General features: G+C 34.8%; 1 protein-coding gene across 4 annotated transcripts in view; it reads left to right on the top strand.

Moving 5' to 3' along the window:
* The window catches only part of FANCL (FA complementation group L), a 78,326-nt gene that overhangs the window by 13,344 nt on the left and 45,058 nt on the right, over window positions 1–19,924 (top strand). For all 4 annotated transcript variants that reach the window (XM_037744447.1, XM_017544969.2, XM_037744446.1 and 1 more), the window contains exons 4-5: window positions 2,110–2,166; window positions 7,402–7,502. In XM_037744447.1, coding sequence (XP_037600375.1) covers window positions 2,110–2,166; window positions 7,402–7,502 — 158 coding nt within the window. The remainder of the gene's footprint in view (window positions 1–2,109; window positions 2,167–7,401; window positions 7,503–19,924) is intronic.

The raw sequence follows: 19,924 nt of genomic DNA, 5'->3' as shown, positions 1-19,924 counted from the left end.
TATTTAAATTAACACCAAAAATTAAGAAATTAATCTATTGACATATTTAAACAGCATGGAAAAAATGGTTAATGTGGTCTCATAGTAAGATCTATTACTCTGTTTTTCTCCACCAAGTTATCAAGAGGATTCTTAGAAGAAAACCCCAGTTATTTATTTTCCCTTGCCCCCTAATTGGTCAGATAGAACCCAGTGTTAGTTTAAGTCTTCTTTTTATTTCAGTGAATATTACTATTCTTTTTTTGTATCATTTTAAATTTTAGTAAATATGGGCCAGGGAGTCAACAAACTTTTGCTGTAAAGAACCAGATAATAAATTTTTCAGGCTTAGTAGGCCATAAGATCTCTGTTGCAGCTACTCAACTCTGCCCTTATGTTAACCATAGACAAGAGGTAAGTGAATAGGTATGGCTACATGCCAAGAAAACTTTGTTTACAAAACAGTATTGAGCTGGATTTGGCCTCTGGGCTGTAGTTTTCAGACCCTCCGAGACCTTGTCATTTATTGATCTCCTGTAATAAACCAAGGGGAAAATACAATATAGAAGAAAGGATAGTCAAGGATTTGATCTACATACACCCACTCAAAGCTATGTTAAGATGTGAATCATATGTGTTCATGCGTTGTTGAAAACAGTGTAAAACTTCTTGGCTTTCTTTTTTTCTGTAGTTTAAGGATTTCTAGGAAATGGAATCATAACTCTAGTATTTATTCTACGTTAGAAATTATTTCCTTTTTGCCATTTTATTATAACAGTTTTTACTTTAATGAATGATTGTCTCCATTTTTACTCATGAATTAGTTGTGAGAGATCAAAAATCACAATTATAGGTAGTTTTTAAGGTCAAGAGAAAAATAAAAACTGTATTGTTAATTAATAATTGTTAATTTATTGCTGTAACTAGATTTTAAAATTATAGAGTTGCCTGATTTTTATATTTTATATTCTTCTTCCCACTCACATCACTCCTATACCTCTTCTTCCTTTTTTTTCTGTTTCTCCTCTTTCTCCTCCTCCTCCTCTTCTTCTTTAAAAAAATAATGATGAGGCTGCTAGATTTGCTAGCCATGGTAGTGATACAAGGGCGGCAGGGAAGTGCTGGATAGAGAAGAACGGGTCCCTGGTGAGTGCTGCACCCACGGACCTAGGTGAGTAAAGGCACTCCTGCCTTCACACTCACATGTTGAATTTCCCAAGACCACCCTGGCCTGCCATACCCCCATCCTGTGCCTATAAAATCCTGAGACCCTGGCAGGCACACATATACAAGTGGCTGGATGTCAAGAGAAACATATCAGTAGAGGAACATGTGAGCGGCTGGATATGAACAGCACGTCAAGAGCACACCGACAGGCTCCACGCCAGGAGGCCATTGACTGGCAGAATGAAGTGGAGTTTGGCCTGGGTGATTGGAGAGCCCGGGCTGCTGAGCAGTCTGGCTCCAGGGGAAAACCATTTCCCTTTTGGCTCTCACATGTGCTGAGAGCCACTTCTATTCAGTAAAACCTTGCACTAATTCTCCAAGCCCATATGTGACCTGATTCTTCCGGTACACCAAGCCAAGGACCCTGGGATACTGAAGGTTCTCTGTCCTTGCAATAAGGCAGGGGTCTAATTGAGCTGACTAATGTAAGCTGCCTATGGAAGGCTAAACTAAAAGAGCAGCCTGTAACACACACCCACCGGAGTTTCAGTAGCTGTAAATATTCACCCTAGACACTGCCGGGGGGATTGGAACCACAGCCTGCCTCTCTGTGTGCTCCCCTAGAGGTTTGAGCAGCTGGACACTGAAGAAGCCAGCCAGTCCTCCATTGCATCCCTGCGATGGAGACAAGGGATGTAGTAGTAAACAGTGCTCAAGGAACAGAGCAGTGTGAGGTTTTAAGCGACATTCTAACACAGTTTAATATATCTTAGCAAAAGAGTTTTGAGGGCATCGATTACTCTTTCAGAGTGAAATTGGCAGTAGTAGTAAGGTTGATGACTTCATTTCTTATACTTTTGCTAATCTTTTTTTCACATTCACTTGGGCCTAAATTTTATTACAGTTTTAGTGAATGGAATATTTATTGTGCAAATGAAATTAATTGGAAATGTTTTGATCTAGAGAATGCAGCACTCTGTTGATCTAATGAGCTTTATGATGGAGTTGAAGATGCTTTTGGTAAGAATTTTTTTTCTTGCGCTGTTACCATACTGTAAGTCTCAATTTCTTTTTTGTAACTCCTTTAAAAACTAACATTAGAATTTATCTTCTTGACTCTGAGTCATTTAATGTTTTCTTTTACTGTGTACATAAATGTAGATGATATATTGCTTGAATTGCATGAGGGCCATAACTGTATGAAGGAACCACTTTGATTGTGTCACAAACTAGGTACTCTTGACACTAGTGTTGGGCAGGTGGTGAAGAGATAAAATGCACTCCTGGCCTGTCAGAGAGTTTAACATCTAAGGAGAGATTAGGTAGTCCTACTTAAACGTATAATATGATGTATAAATAATTTTGTTTATAGCTCCAGATATCCGAAAAACTTATTAGGCTTCATTTCATATATACTTTTACATACATACTGTTTATTTAATTAATCAGTGTTTCGTAAGATACTTATTTTGTTTATGTATAGACATTGTATTATTTTCTTAAAACCCAAGTTTATTTTATTACCCAAGTTTTCAACATAAACCAAAGAAGAGAGAAGATTATAGCAAATACTGCTGGGGCTGACCAAATTTTAACATTTTGCCAATCATAGTTCCTCTTCTACTTTTTTTTTTTTTTTTTTTTTGAGACAGAATCTTGCTCTGTTGCCCAGGCTGGACCGCCATATTGGCTCACTGCAACCTCTTCCTCCCGGGTTTAGGCAGTTCTCTGCCTCAACCTCTGAGTAGCTGGGATTAGAGATCCCCCCCACCACCCCTGGGTAATTTTTATATTTTTAGTAGAGGCGGGGTTTCACCATCTTGGCCAGGCTGGTCTTGAACTCCTGACCTTGTGATCTATCTGCCTTGGCCTCCAAAAGTGCTGGGATTACAGGTGTGAGCCACTATATCTGGCTTCTCTTCCCCTTTTTTTCAGAAGAAAGATACTGTAGTATTTTTTTTCTATACTTTTAAGTTCTGGGGTACGTTTGTAGAACATGCAGGTTTGTTACATAGGTATACATGTGCCATGGTGGTTTGCTGCATCCATCCCCCTGTTATGTATATTAGATATTTCTCCTAATGTTATCCCTCCCCAATCCCCCCACCCCCTGCTATCCCTCCCCTAGCTCCGTCACCCACTGACAAGCCTCGGTGTGTGACGTTCCCCTCCCTCACACCGTAGTATTTTAAAGGAAATTCTGGACATTGTATGTATCCCTCTGTAAATATGTTAGTGTGTATCTCTAACAACTAAGTGCTTTTTATCTGTTTTTAAATATACTATTGTAGTCTCAATAAAGTTAATAATTTCTTATAGCTACTTTGTTTGTACTAGATGCAAACAAGGTCCACACATTATATTTAATTGATATGTCTCTTAAGCCTTATGTAAGATGTATTACAAGATACTTACGTATAACAGCATCTCCTCTTAACCTCACCCTTTTTATTCATGCCATGTATTTGTTGAATAAAACAAATCATGTGTTCTATAAAATCTCCTACATTCTGGATTTGACTTGTAGGATATTCAGGGTTTATCTTTTAACACACTTCTACTCTCTTTGTAACCTGGCTGTTAGATTTAGAGGCTTCAGCAGATTTGGATTCATTTGTTTGATAAGATTACTTGGTGCTCTCTATTTATATTACATGAGGTTGTGCATGATGTCTGTTGGTTCCTCTTTTAGTAAATTTAAGATTGATCAGTAAGTTTAGATCCATTCAGTATAGTTTTCCATCAGCCTATCACCCAATGATTTTAGCATCCAGTAATAATCATTATTGCCTATATCTACTATTTCATTAGTATTTACAATGATAATTTAAAAAATTCCATCAACTGCACTTATTAGTTGAAAATCTTTTGTAGAGAAGAACTTCTCTTCAGTTGTTTGGTTAATTTGAGATACAGCTCATACCGGAGAGACCGGATAAGTGCTTGTTTCTTTTCCTTTTAAAACAGAAACCAATTTTTAGAATAATGAGTTGGTGCCTAGCAACTGTAACAGGGATCTAAAGTTTTTTTTTTTTTTTTCCCAGTATCTTTATGAACTCATACATTTTTATATATTTAATTAAATTTCATTCATTGTAATCATTTTCTTTTTGATGCTTAAATTGTCCCATTTTTTGGTCAGTATAAGCCTCTTCATGTTGGCTCCTGAGTTCTTTTAATATAATCCAAGTTTCTTTGCCTTCTGATACCAGTTACCCTAGGCTCATTTATTCCTCTTATCCCATAACTGTAATCAGCCATTTCTCCCAAGAATCATGATTTCTTTGTGGGAAATAGTATTTGGATGCCTCAGTCTGGAAACTTAAGTGTTCATTGCTATTACTTCTAAGTCTTTTCAGTGGACAAAGCTAGGAAGAAATACTTTTTGGAAAGAATATAATTATGAGTTCCTATTGATATTTACAATACAAATTTGGGATTATAGGGTTTTTACTTCTTCACTTGTATGTCTTTCACTCTGAAAATGCTATTTTCTAATGATACTCACATCATTGTATTTTTTTTGTTATGTTCTACTAGTTCTTTCATTGACGCTTTTCCTGTCTGTATGTTTATGTTTATATAAAAATTGCAATACTAATATTGCTAACAATGGAAAGTTTTGCTATTTCTTTGTGATTCTTGTTGAGACCATTTTATTCTTAGCAGCTGCTATATATTGATAACTTAGTTGCTAGATTTTTTTCTTGAGTCCTTTTTTAATGCTAATAAGAACCTTCTAAGATAGGACTTTGATTAAATGTGTGAGATTAGAATAGTAGTTTAAAGGTAATTTCTGAAGTTTGAGTTTTGATTTATGAGTTTATAAATCCTAATTAATAATGGTTATCAAAATTGATTACAAATCACATCAAAGGCCTTAATGCAATAACGTTAAAAAGGTAAAGTAAATAATTGAAGCATATTTGGTTTACATCTCCTTGACATTGGAGAAAAGTTTGAAACATTTCTTTTATCTTTTTATTATAACTTTAATACACTACACATATACAAGGAAAAACTAAGGGAACCAGAGTAAAAGTATAGATACCATGTCCTATTAAATTCTTCTTATCAAAAATAACTTTATTAAGTTGTAAGTTTAAAAACTAAAATAAAATTTTAAGATCTCTGATTTACAGTATCTATTTAGTACATTCATTCCATTTCTGAATAAAAATCCTATATTTTAGCTTTGTTCAGAAATTATGGACAAAGTTGGCGATTTTATTGCTCATTCAAGGTAGCATACCTAAAAATATAAGAATTATTAGTGTACCTTTAGGCTGTGTTGTTAGTAATAGGGTTCCTATAATCATCAGTGAATATGTTGAGAGTGATACTCAAATGAAATTAGTAGTTACTGAACTTATTTAGGAAATGTAAATCTTCTATGGAGTTTCCTAGTAATAACTATCCATACAATGGGGGTTCAGTATATTTTTAATAAATTAACAATTACCTATATTTTTAAATAATCCTATGAGGTAGGTTATTTTATTTCTATTTTGGAGCTGAGCCTAAGGCCTAAGGCCTCAAAATAGGAATTGTTAAAGTCAGGATTTAAAACATTTGTAAAGCCTTTCTGCTATGTACCCTTGCCTCCTTTTCTATGAAGAATGTGTTGCTTCTCTGCTTTTGCCTTTTTTACTTGTTATGGTTCTAGAGTAGGAGTAACTTGTCTGACTTAAAATAGAAGATAGAGTGTATAAATGTCATAAACCTAGGATTGAAAAGTATTTTTACTATTATCCAGGTTTATTTTTACCTTTAATTTTGTGGATTGCAGTAATTAATATTTCAGAATAAAAACAAATTTCAAAGTATACTATATTAACTTAATGCATTTTATTTAATGATAGTACAGCACCATCTTAATAGTATTAGGTTGGTATACAACCTAAATATGAATTTATTTTGTTGGACCATCAGTCTATTTTTAGGTAACATTAGGCATTTATACTGTAAAAAAGGCAGTATATGCCTTATCTTCTAGGAGCTTACTTCCTAATAAAATCCATATTGATATTCTCAGCTTTATGGATCTGCTTTCACAGTTTTTTTTTTTTTTTTCATTATAAAGCAGATTCACAACTAAATTGAAGTAATTCCAGTTAATAGTTCTAATTTTGAAGTGCTGTTTTTAACATATATATTCATTCTAATATGATCTCAATATCCTATCCTAATTAAAAAAATTAACATATAGTTAAAAAATAAGATTAAACATATACTTAAAAGAATAAAAATTCCAACCTTTTATTAGGATTATATTTTTCAGAAGTTGAAAATATACTATTTTCAACTGTCCCTATCTACTGTTGTTATTTATTGTGGCTGATTTACGTATTTATTTATTTAGTTTTTGTAATATTTTTTGATACTTCAGACTGTGTGAACATCTAAGTAATTTGTAGATACATGTATTTTTACTTACCAATTATTTGTCTAGGTTACTAACTTCAAAATAATTGGTAATTTTAGCTTTAACAATTCTAGTGATATTTATATGTCTTGTAAAAAATTTTAGCTTTCGTTGGGAGAAACCAAAACTATAAAATTTTATGGGAGAACATAAACATTTTAAAGCCATCATAGATAGGCCTAGCAAGAAATAGGACTGTGATCTAGCCAGATGGATAGCATTAATACTTGAACTTACTTGGTTGAAGAGTAGCACAGCATGTAAGTCATTGAAAGAAATTAGCATGTAGATATTTATTCTGATAATGAGGGGGTTTTGTTTGTTAGGATGTGGTTCATAATGATTCATAATGTGGTTCATAAACTGACATACAAATATGTTAGTTTAGGTAATGTACTTAGAGTTCAGGCCTTTCTTTTGAGGAACTTAAAAAGTGGTGTGTGTGTGTGTGTGTGTGTGTGTGTGTGTGTGTGTGTATCTCATGTATTCATGGGAGTAGAGAGAGAGTGAAGCCTTGAGGATGAATTTAATAAAAAGTTTTTTGTTGTTTTTTTTAATCTCTGATATGCATATTAGTCCAGGAGAATATTAAAATCTTAAGTTCTTTTCATGGCATAAAAATTGACATTTTGCATGACCTTCAGTGCAGTCCTTTAACTTTTTCTTGTCTCTTTTCCATGAGCAGGAGAATGAGTCAGCCAGATTTTCTATTAAAATTGGGCAATTTTATTAGGCACCAAGAAGATAATGAAATTATGTGTTACAATCAGGTATTAACAGTTCGTTGTCTAGCATTCCACAGCCAATTCTGGTTTTCTTCTTTTAAACAGGAAGTTGCTTTAAAGAATAGACAAGAACTATATGCACTACCTCCTCCTCCCCAGTTCTACTCAAGCCTTATTGAAGAGATAGGAACTCTTGGCTGGGATAAGTATGTCTGTTTTAAAATATGTTTTAAATGCCATTGTTTTATATGTTTTGACTTAATACATTTCTAGTTTTAGCAATTTATTTATACCTGATTTTAGTCAAAGTGTTTCATTGTAACTAGATCTTTATTGTTGCTGTGAATTAAAGAGAGCAATATCATCATAAAAAATTGGCTTACAATGTAAAATGCTAAATGTAATTTGGAAAAAATGACATTTTTATGTACACAGTAAGATGTTACTGTAATAGGTATTTTCATTGAGCATAAGACTTTTTTTTTTTAAATTTTCTATATATGAAGAGTAATGCTTAGACTTAGAGACTGGAAAAATTGTAGTATTTTTGGAATAATTGTAGTTATTTTTGGTTAATATACAATTTGGCATGTCTAAACTTACATATATATATATGTATAAAACATTATAAGTGCTTTTGTAATTTGAGTAGTAAATTTTAGCAACTAGGGTTTGGAAGAATCATCTAGCTTTCTTTGAAAAAAAATGATTTCTTTTAAGAAACTAATGCATAAAGAAACTTCAGTAGACGTGTATGTAAGTTGTTAAAATTTAATCTATTATACCACCTGGGAAAATGTGATGATTTCCTTGCTATTCAGTTTCTGAATTTAGCTTCCTTCTGAGTCTGGATACTTGAAACATTGCATTTATCATTAGGTATATTATAACCTTTCTACTTTGAGCTAAAGCAGCAGTAAAGATAGGCCAATTTAGTTCTTATCACTTCTTAACCAGTATCAATAGTATTTTAGTATTCATTTATTATTTCCGTTTAGATTGCACTATTACTAAGATAAATCAAAGGCTGACATAGTTACAATGGGAAAGGAATGTGCAATTTTTTACCACTAAGTTTTTCTGAATATGTTTTAAACATCTTATTCATCTGTTGTTTTTTAGCTATTTTTATGAGTTGGCCTTTTCATAATCAACCTAAAAAGAACCAGAAAATCAAATCGCCATTTAAAAGAGAACTAGGAGCATATCTTAAGTGCAGAATATATGTCTTTTAATGTATTTTATACCATGACCTGATAACTAAAGAAAAACTAGTCTTAAACATATTTTAGAGCTCCAGCTTATTCCTATATAAATTTGTTTCTAGAGGTGATAAAAATGCATTGTGATTATTAGAGAAGGAAGCAGAATTATTTTCTTTGCCTTTGCCTTCTACTTCCCTTTATATTCCTTAAGAGACGTTTACTTAGAACAGTTTCTCTTCTTATCCATAGATCAATTTTTTTGTTTTGTTTTTAATTACTAAAATTTGACCAAGTGGGCCATACTTCTTTTGGTGCACCTATATGCAGAGATAGGTTAGCTATTCCTCCAGCCATAACTTTAGGTAGACTTAATTTTTTATAAATACTTCTTTACATTACTGCCTTCCTGGTTCAAAGTGTGTGTGATCTGTACTTAAGAGTCAAGTTTTTTAAATACTGGTCTTGATAAAAATTCCAGCCTCAGATTTCAGCTGTTAAAATCTTACTAAAATTATGATTGCATGTAATAATGTTTCACTGTAAATGGACTGCTTAAAGTCTCTGTAATCTTTATGTTTTCTCAATTTTACTCATCGATCGTAAAACTGAACTGTTTTCTTTTGCTCTCTTGTATAATTGCTCTTGAGGATGGCATTGAGTTGGATTAAAGGATGTTGTATGAAATAGCGCTAAGAAATATAGTAGGGATTTTATGTTTGGATGTCTTCCATTTTATGATACAGTACTATCTTTATGAGATGCCATGAAAGAAGTTTTATCCTATTTCAGATGCCAGAAAAGTCATGCTTTGCCTGACTATCCAACCTATCACTTAATTAATAATGTAAACTATGTAATTGACTATGTTCTCTTTGACTTGGCCTCTAGGAAAGTTAGAGTCAAATTTTTGGCACACTTTTTAGAGCCATGCTGGATATAGTGGATATAGGATTTATATTTCTCTTTATTTATTATTTTCTTTTTTTGAGACTGAGTCTTACTCTGTTGCCCATGCTGGAGTCCAGTGGCGCCATCTTGGCTCACTGCAACCTCTGCCTCCCGGGTTCAAGGGATTCTCCTGCCTCAACCTCCTGAGTAGCTGGGATTACAGGCACATACCACTATGCCTGGTTAATTTAGGATTTATATTTCTGTATGCTAATCTTATCCTGACTTTTGTTCTGTTCAAATCAAGGCATATGTTATCTATGTGACTCATCACTGTTGATCTTGATTACCTGATTGAGGTAGTATTTGTCAGGTTTCTGCATTGTAAAGCTACTGTTTTTGCCCTCTTTCCATACTGTACTCTTTGGAAGCCACTCTGTATAGCCTACACTTAAGGAGTGGGCAGTTATGATCACCTCCTTTAGGGCAGAGTATTTACACAGATTTGGAATTTTTCTGCTCAGATTTTGTTCTCATTTATTTTTTTCAGTCATTTATTTAAAATACTGTGAACTCTTGGGGTATTTGTTTTTTACTTTGGGTTATAATCTAATACTATTTTATTTTCTTGCTCAATTTGTTCTAGCTTTGGCCATTGAGAGCTCATTCAGTTGGCTCCTGTGTCCTTTTGACATGCCTCATAATTGTGAAGATATATATATATATCTCCACAATTTATATATATTTTATATGTATTTGAATATTTTCTTACTTTCTGGGACTAGAAGAAATTTTATATATTTCCTGCCCTTGTCCTAGAATCAGCCATTTTTCCAAGGAGCCCTAGTTGCTTTTATTTGTGAGTGGTATTAGAAACTGGGATGTGGGCCCTATGGGTGCCTTTTGCTATTGTTGTGTTGTTGTTTCTGGGCCTTCTTAACTGAAAACAGGAAAAAAATATGTTTTTACTAACTCGTGTGTACATATCTGTAAATTGTTTTTTTATATAACCATTGGTATCTGTATTAAGGTAAACATGAGTTTATACTGATGCCTGCAACTCCAGTTGCAGACCACATGTGGTTTTCTATCCCACTTGCTTGGTATATCTGAAATTCCATTACCACATGTGGTTTTCTATCCTACTTGCTTGGCATATCTGAAATCTCATACTCCAACAGGGACAAACCCAGTTCCCGTTATCTGTTATCCATTTACTTAATTGTTCACTTGCAGTATACATGCAGAGCACTATCATAATTATTAACCTGTACCTCCCTGGGTAATAGCTTTATCAACTATACAATGCTTATTTTTACAGATTTTTTTTTGTTTTGCCTTCAGTGTTACAGGCTTGACTCATTTTCACAGTTACTTAGGTTAGAACCATTTTCTCCACCCTCTTCAGTGTACTTCTTTTCCATATTTGTAACACAGATTGTTTTGTCACATTTTATATTTCATCCTACATTCATTTTAAAAAATGATTTTAGGATATATAGTGATGCCACCTTTTTCTTTCCAGATGATGTTTTTGTGTCTTTTTAATTTTTCTTCATCAGTTTTGCAAGAGCCATATCAATTTTTTAAGTTTTCTCAAAGACTCAACTTTTAGCAGTTAATTTTCTGTATATTTTTTATCATTCATATCTGCTTATTAAGAATTTAATTCTTTAGATTTACTTCCTTTGTAATTTCCTGAGATAGATATATAGGTCCTTGAATTTTTTTCAATTTATCTTACTTTATTATATATTAATTTAATGCTGTAAATTCATAAGCAATTTTAGGTAGATCCCATAATTGATGTTATAGTCATATTAGCAGTTAAAACTATAAATTTTCTTGTGATTTCTTTTGGCTTATTTTGTGTATTACTTAATTTTCAAACAACTGGAGATTTTTGGGTTATTGAGTTCCAGTTAACTCTCCTTTTGTCAGAAATCATGCTTTTAATTACCTTAATACTTTGAAGTTTACTGGGACTTGCTTTATGACTCGGCACCTTGTCTGAGTATGTGTTCTATTTCCACTTAAAAAGCGATGTAATCTCTTGCTAGGTACAGTGCTTTACTTTATTCATTCCTCACATTTTTAAATTACGTGTGTCAGATATCTTATATGTTCAATTATTTATTTATTTTTTGTCTGCTTGTCCTAAGAGCTCTGGAGAGAGCTCTGTTCAATTCTCCCAGTACGATTTTGAATTTTTTGGAATTGTTTTTGTTCTCAGAAATTTTGCTTTATGTCTACTTGCAGTCATGCTATTGGTTGCTTACAGATTTATAATTGCTATATCTTCCTTGTTGTTTTCCCTTTTATTATTAGGACATGTTTCTTTTCATCTCTAGTAATATTGGTATCTTAATGTTTACTTTGCTATAACTACACAAGCTAATTAGTTACATAATTTAAAAATTTCTGTTTACCATTTGCATCTTTTAAAACAGATTTTAATGCTTTGTTGAAATTCTTTCTATGTTTTTCTCTATCTTTCATAGTTTTAAAATATTTTTTCTTGCTAGCAGCCACTAGAAACTGGAAGAGGCAAGGAATGGATTCTCTCTCAGAGCCTCCAGAGGGAGCACATCTCTGCTGACTCCTTGATTTTTGCCCAATGAACTGATGTGGAACTCCTGGCCTCCAGAACTATGAAAGAATAAATTCCTTTTGTTTTAGCCGTGTGTGTGTGTGTGTGTGTGTGTGTGTGTGTGTGTGTATTTTTCTAAGTCTTATATTCTGGATTCCTTTTTGTTTTTATTTCTCTTTATCTCAGTGATACAGCCTGCTATTCCTTATTATTCCCCTCCTCAGTCTCTGCTGTCAAGGGTTAAATAATTGTTTAAAATATTTAAAAAGCTGCAATAAAATAACATCAAAAGATGTGGGAAGACAGATTGCGGGGGAGTCAGGAATCATGAAGGAGGGTAGAGAAGAGAGCCTCTTCTCCCCACCCCATTTACCCCCATGCTTGGACTCCAACCTGAGCAGTGGGGAGAACTACCCCATATCTTTCTAGATACATCCCTAGATGTATCTAGAAAGGTTAGAGTGAGGTCAGAGGTCAGGGTACGAAAGTGCTTTTGTGCGTGAGTTGGAAGGTGGGCAGTCTGAGTTCGGTTTTTACTTTTTTATGTGTGGTTTATTGTCACATGATCCTCCTGTATCTTGGCATCCCTAATACTTTTTCAAAGCTAGAGGGTTTTTCTCTATTTTTATAACCGATTCAATATAAAATTGGAATATTATATAACAAAAAATCTAAAATCTTATCTTTGCTCGATAAGGCTATTCTTTCTTTCCAAAGGAACTGGTGAAAGGAGATAAATGAGGAAACTGGCTTAATTTGGAGGCATTCTAGTTAGTGTACCTTTTCTCATTGCCCCTGCTGGCTGTTCTTCAGGATTTGCCCTTGGCCATTCAGACTTCAGTACTATGTTAACTATTGAATATTATGCATAAAATAGTTTAGAGGCCCCAGATGGTATTATTTCCTTTTATATAGGGTTTACCTTTTTTCTTCCTGGGAAAATAGAGTGGGAACAGATTGCCAAAAGGTCCAAGTGGGTTGCCGGTGGGTTTTAGTTTTCATAGGGGTCAGTCCACCTCTGATTGCTCCCCTCCCTCTCTAAAGCTATAACCCTTCAGAGCTTCCAAGCAAGAGCCAGGTATATTCATTGGGATTTTTCCTTTGGTAGATCCTAAACTCTAACCTTTGTCTCTCCACAAGTCCTGCTTACCTCAATTCAAGTCTGGGGTCCATTTTTGACAAAGCTCTATCTACTTTCTTTGCCTTTCTTTTAGGAGCAGCCTTTCAAGTGTTCCCACAGAGATCCTGGGGTATTCACTGAGACTTTGTCTCACTGGTAGACTCTGAATTCCAATTAATTTCTCCTTGTATTATGAGCTTTCTAAATATTCTTTGTTTTTCGTTGCATTTCTGCTTGACTGTTTATCTTCTTATTCCCTACAGTTTAATGATTTATTAGAAGTTTAGAGGGTATATTGGCAGAATGTTAGGCCAGGTTGTGGGCCTACCTTTCCCCAGATTCTGGCCTTTCAAGTCTGTTATTTTTCTCTCTCTATCCTCAAGAGATTGCCAGACATGCTGCTTTTTTGCCACTTAATAGCAGCTCTCTGTCAGGGCCCTTTGCCCAGATCCTCCTTCTCTTGCCCTGTGCCGGAATTGATAAATATATTGAGGAAAATGGCTTCAGAATGTTGGCTTACTTCACTTCTGTTCCCCCTTCTTTAGGACTTGGGTCCTTCAAGGCCTGGTCAGCTTAGCAGTTCTTTGATGCTTTCAATTTTTTTCCCCCTTTTTCTTTTATCCGCCTGCTTTAGTTGTTCACTGTAGAAGTGTTGGTCTTTGGCAAGCTATTCCATTTAGGCCAGAAATAGATGTTACATATAATTTTAAGTGTACTATATTATGATATTGAGGACTAGTTGATGCTTGTTCATGAGATCAGACTTTATTTTTAACCCACTAGTCTTCAGTAGTATTTGGGATGGTTGGAGCCTTTTTAATAAAATTAAGCATAAAAATGGTGAGGAGAGATAGGAAAGACAAGCAGAAAGTTGAGATGCACTAGCAGCAGTACCCACTGAAGTTATTAGTTTTGAGGCATTGATGTCATGGGCCTAGCTATTCTTTAGGTATAGATTGATGGAATAAAGAAAAAGTATTTTGACTTATTTTCAGATGCTTAATGTTAAGATTTAGTTTTTACAGCATAGTTGGGAATGTAAAAAGAGTTCTGCAAGGACAGAGGAAACGTTCTAGTTTTATTTCTGTTGTACTGAGATAGTGAGTTTGTGGTCTACCTGAGTGGATCTGACATTGTTGAGAGAAGTCCAATAACAAAAATCAGTTGAAGCATTAAGGATACGACATAAGATTTTTGAATCACTCGTTTTTTTACCCAGCTAATAATATTTATGAACTTCCTATAATGTAAGGCAGTGTGGATATGTAAGGCGACTTAAGATTCCTCATGAGCCAGGCATGGTGGCTCATAGCTGTAATCCCAGTAGTTTGGGAGGCTGAGACAGGGCAGGTCACTTGAGCACAAGAATTTGAGACCAACCTGGACAACATAGTGAACCTCATGTCTACAAAATGCAAAAATAAATAAATAAATAAATTAGCCAGGCATGGTGGTGTGGGCCTGTAGTCCTAGCTACTTGGGAAGCTGAGGTGGGAGGGTTGCTTGAGCCTGGGGGGGTTGAGGCTGTGAGATCACTCCACTGCATTCCAGTCTAGGTGACAGCGAGACCACTGTCAACAACAACAACAACAAAGATTCCTCATGGAACTTATATCTAGTGGAAGAGTCAGAATTTAGGTAGATGATCATAGTAGTACTTAATTATAACCGTGATAGGAAGGGTAGAGTATAATTATAGGATTTTTGAGAGTCATTAGCAACAAAGTTATAAGAGAAATAGTGCAAGTATATGAAATATTTTATGGAGTAAGTGTTTTGTGAACTAAATAGAAAGTATTGTTTTTTGCTTTGTATTATACCCATTGTTCTAATGTAGGAGAAAAGGTAGCAGATTTCTAACCTTGATAATAGATGAAAGCCAAAAATAAGGATATGAATATCTCTACCGTATGTCATTTATCACAATATTATTGTGTCTTCTTTTCACTAAGATTGTTACATATAGGAACTGCTTTTTACGAAGTTTCTGCTATGTGCCACTGACTGTGCTAGATGCTTCATGTATTTTTATTTAATTTCTCAGGACAAATTTTAAGATAAATGTTTTTATTTCCAACTTCTTCTATAAAACAGATGTATATAGACAATGCTGGGCACATAACACTACTCAGACATTTTGTGTGAATGATGCCCCCTGTAGTTGTCGCATAGAGCAGCTCTGATATGGAGCCTTTAATAAATTTTCCCCAGCTATTTGGAGATAGTCATACATTGAAAGTGAAACTAATAAAAAAGTATCTTACCACAAATAAAATTGACTATTTGCAAAATTAACATACTCTTAGAGAGTTTCAAAATCTGTTGTGTAGATTTGTGAAAGATTATAGTTTAATTAAAATGAGTAGGGTGGATGAATGACTTTTTTTTCCTCTCTCTCTTTTTTTCCTTTTTAAGGCAAGGTTTTGCTGTATTGTCCAGACTAGTGTCACACTCCCGGGCTCAAATGATTCTTCTGCCTCAGCCTCCCAAAATGCTGGGATTAACAGGTGTGAGCTACCATGCCCAGCCTAGGATGAATAAATGACTTTCAATTTAGTTGCTGTTTTATACTATTTAAAAATAAAGAATGTGTTAGCAGAAGAGAAGCAATGTGCATGGATTGTGAAAAGCCAAAGAAGATAATTTTATTAGTGTTAATCCATTACCGTCTGGTAGAGTGACAAAACCTATCAACTTTATTTTTATGACATAACTCTTAAATTAGGTCTAGTACACTGATACTCTGATAAAACTGGGTTTCAGGACCTGCTGATCTAAAGCTGAGACCTGAACTATACTGTTTGCATACTAGAATTGCTATTGTTTCAGGCCCCGCCTGAGGAGCTGGCTAAATTCTTAATTTAAAATACCTTTTGAAATGACGCACACACAATGATTTGCATGACAGATTGATTTAAATGTATTTTCAGAATCTTAATGCTTTTTAGACTGTCAGTAAGTCTATATTTTCCTTATACTGTAAATAATAATCTTGTAGATTTGTCAGTTTAATCGTAAAATCCGATAAAGAAAAATCCTTTGTTAGGTAATGCTGACCTTGCTGTGTTATTTAATTACGTATTTGGTATTTCTAATCAATTCTGTAGGATTGGACATTATAAACATTTTAAGTTGGGAAGGAAAAATATTTAAGATAAAAGCTTTCCTTTCTTTCCTGCAGAAATTTGCATAAGTAACAAGAAGCCAAATGTTAATCCCCAAGACAATGGGGAAAATGTCTTCGGGGCATGCCATAGGTCTTCATGGCATCCCACTCCCCTTCAAAGGCCCAGAGGCCTAGGAGGAAAAAGTGATTTTGTTGGCCTGGCCCAGGGTCCCCAAAGCTGTGTGCAGCCTAGGGACTTGGTGCCCTGCATCCTAGCTGCTCCAGCAATGCCTGAAAGGGGCCAGTGTAGAGCTGGGGCCATGGCTACAGATGGTACAAGTCTCAAGCCTTGGCAGCTTCCACATGACCTTGAGTCTGTGGGTGCATGGAAGTCCAGAATTGAGGTTTGGGAACCTCTCCCTAGATTTCATAAGATGTATGGCAATGCCTGGACGCCCAGGCAGAAGTTTGCTACAGGGGTAGGGCCATCATGGAGAACCTCTGTTAGGGCAATGTGGAAGGGAAATGTGGGATTGGAGCCCCCACACAGAGTCTCTATTGAGACACCACCTAGTGAAATTATGAGAAGAGGGCCACCATCCTCCAGACCCCAGAGTGGTAGATCCACTGACAGCTTGCACATTGTGCCTGGAAAAGCCACAGGCATTCAACACCAGCCCATGAAAGCAACCAGGTGCGGAGTGTGCTAAACCCTGTGAAATCCCAGGGATGGTGCTGCCCAAGACCATAGGAACCCACCTCTTGCATCAAAATGACCTTGATGTGAGACAGAGTCAAAGGAGATCATTTTGGAGCTTTAAGATTTGACTGCCCTGCTGGATTTTGGACTTGGCATGGGGCCTGTAGCCCCTTTTTTGGCCAATTCCTCTGTCTGGAATGGCTGTATTTACCCAGTGCCTGTACCCCATTGTATCTAGGAAGTAACTAACTTGCTTGTGATTTTACAGGTTCATTGGTGGAAGAGACTTATTTTGTCTTAGATGAGACTTTGGACCATGGACTTTTAAATTAATAATGAAATGAGTTAAGACTTTGGGGGACTGTTTGGAAGGCATGATTGGTTTTGAGATATGAGGATGTGAGATTTGGGAGGGGTCAGGGCAGAATGATATGGTTTGGCTGTGTGTCCCCACTCAAGTCTCATCTAATTGTACTCCCACAATTCTAATGTGTTGTGAGAAGTACCTGGTGGGAGATAATTTAATCATGGGGGCTTTTCCCCCAGTCTGTTCTCATGGTAATGATTAAGTGTCATGAGATCTGATGGTTTTATTAGGGGTTTCTGCTTTTGCATTTTCCTCATTCTCTCTTTGCTGCCATCCAAGTAAGATGGGACTTGCTCCTCTTTGCCTTCTGCTGTAATTGTGAGCCTTCTCGGCCATGTGGAACAGTGATGTTCAATTAAAACTCTTTCTTTTGTAAATTGCCCCATCTTGAGTATGTCTTAGCAGCAGCATGAAAACAGACTAATACACTTTATAAGATACATTGATTTTAATAATCTTATGTTCCTAGATAATTCAGAAGTCAAATGGTTCTAGTAGAAATGTGCTGATACTTTTGTCCTTTTTAGGTAAAATATTTATCATTTAGAGTGAGTACCATTCAACTAGTTGGATTTTTCAAGTTTGTCTTGGGAAGGAGCTGACTTTTACTAAATCTGATGTGCTAACTGGGAGATTGTCAACATATATTGTTAGGTTTTTGATTAAGCTCATTATCTTAGAAGCTGATTAATGGTGATATTTTGTATAATTGTTAATGCATTTTAAAAATTTATAACATACTGGGGAAATGGAGATTCTTGTTCATACTAAATTCATTCCAATAATTATACCAGAGCTTTAATTCTGGCTTATCTGCTGTGTGATCTTGGGCAAACTTAATCTCTTTAAGCCACATTTTTTTGTGTTTTAAAGGAAGCTGATAATACCTAATAATAAAGATTTCAAAGAGGCATGTTATGTGATTCACATAGTTCCTAGTATAAAGTAGGTGTATCCGGTTGTTGAAATACTAGTTCAACTAACAGCGTCAGACTGTGTCTGAGTTTTACAGTACTTAGTGTTATGACTTAATTACAACTGATAATGATAATTTTTGTTGTGTAAAACGTAAGAGCATAGACATTAATCAGTATGGTTTTCAGTTAAACTGAAAATCTTTATAAATAGGATGATGTTTCTTCATACATAGATCCGTCTTTGAATAACTGCAAATTAGTATTAAAAAAAATCATGTTTTTGTAGGTTGGTAATATGTTTACAGTATTTACTTAAAACAGTTTACATTCAGCTATTGTTTAAAACTTACATATCAATCAGTAAATGTGAACCAGTCTGACAACACCTTCCACATTTTCACGTATACATGGAACATGATGCACTGACATACAACATAGAAATATAAAACTTTCATATTCCTTAAAAAAATTTATTATGTGTTTGACAAGCTAAAACTTACATGAAAAGAAGTAATGTGAGTTTGGAGAAATTTGAAGTATTTTTGGCTGCTAGTAATTTAGATGGGTTTTTAGAAGAGATGAGTGTTGGGATAAGCTTAGAAGGAATATACAGAGCCTTTAAAGGGAGAGAATGGTGAAGGCAAGGTTGTAGGAGTAGGAATGTGCGATTTATTTTTTGCCTTCGGAATAGATCGTTTGCCCACATAAGGGGATTAACATATTAGAGCTAAACTGAGGGGCCTTGACTGCTAGGCTAATGATTCTCTATATGCAGGTGGTAGGGACTCATTGAATACTGTTGAGCAAGGGGTTGATATGATTAAAAAGGTATTTAGGAAGATTAATCTAGACACAGAAGGCAGACTGTGGATTGGTGTACAGAGAGACGGGAAGTAAAGATACCCATTAGAAAGATTGTTTCTAGTAATCTAGATATGAAGTAGTTAATGTTTAAACTTGAGAGTGGCAATAAAAATGGAAACTTGGATGCTTTATTAAAACATGAATGCCTTCAGTCTGTCTTTTAAAGCAGTCTGCCTGTTGATGTCAGTATTACTAAAATGCATCTAGGTGGCTAAAGAAAAGAAAAGCTAAATAATTTAAACTCTTGGTCAATATAAGTACAGTATTTTAAGAAATATAAAACACATTACTTCTCCTTTGCTGTACTTGATAACATTTAGCTATTAACAGGGACAACAACAACAAAAATGTCCCTGAAGCTTTAGTATTAACATGTGTTTCAAATGTTTAAAAAACATAACGAAATAGAACAAATGATAAATACAAAGCGGAGTGCCAAAATAAACCATTTTATATCTTTAGATTTTATGCTTCCAGTTTTTTATTTTGTCAATTTTTAGAATACGCTTAGCTTAGTGGTAATATCTAAATTCCTTCTAAATACAAATCTTGTTATTTTGTGGGGGGTTTGCTAGCATTTTATTTTAAAATGTGAGCTTTCTGATGGTGATAGTTTCCTAAATGTATTATTTAAATGATTTGTATTTTTTAAAATGAATAAAAGTTATTTATTACCTGTTGTTAAAGTGAGATGTCCAACTTAAAATAGACTTAAAAGGAAAATGTAGTGACATAGTCTCTCTCCGTCACCCAGGCTGTAATGCAGTGGTACACTATAAGCTTATTGCAACCTTGAACTCCTGGGCTTAAGCAATCCTTCTGCCTCAGCCTCCTGAATAGCTGGAACTACAGGTGCATGCCACCATAACGA

This window comes from Cebus imitator, unplaced genomic scaffold, assembly GCF_001604975.1.
Source record: "Cebus imitator isolate Cc_AM_T3 unplaced genomic scaffold, Cebus_imitator-1.0 Scaffold175, whole genome shotgun sequence".
In the NCBI taxonomy this organism is placed as follows: domain Eukaryota; kingdom Metazoa; phylum Chordata; class Mammalia; order Primates; family Cebidae; genus Cebus; species Cebus imitator.
The sequence above is the reverse complement of the archived record's forward strand: the minus strand, read 5'-3'. Positions and strand labels throughout refer to the sequence as shown.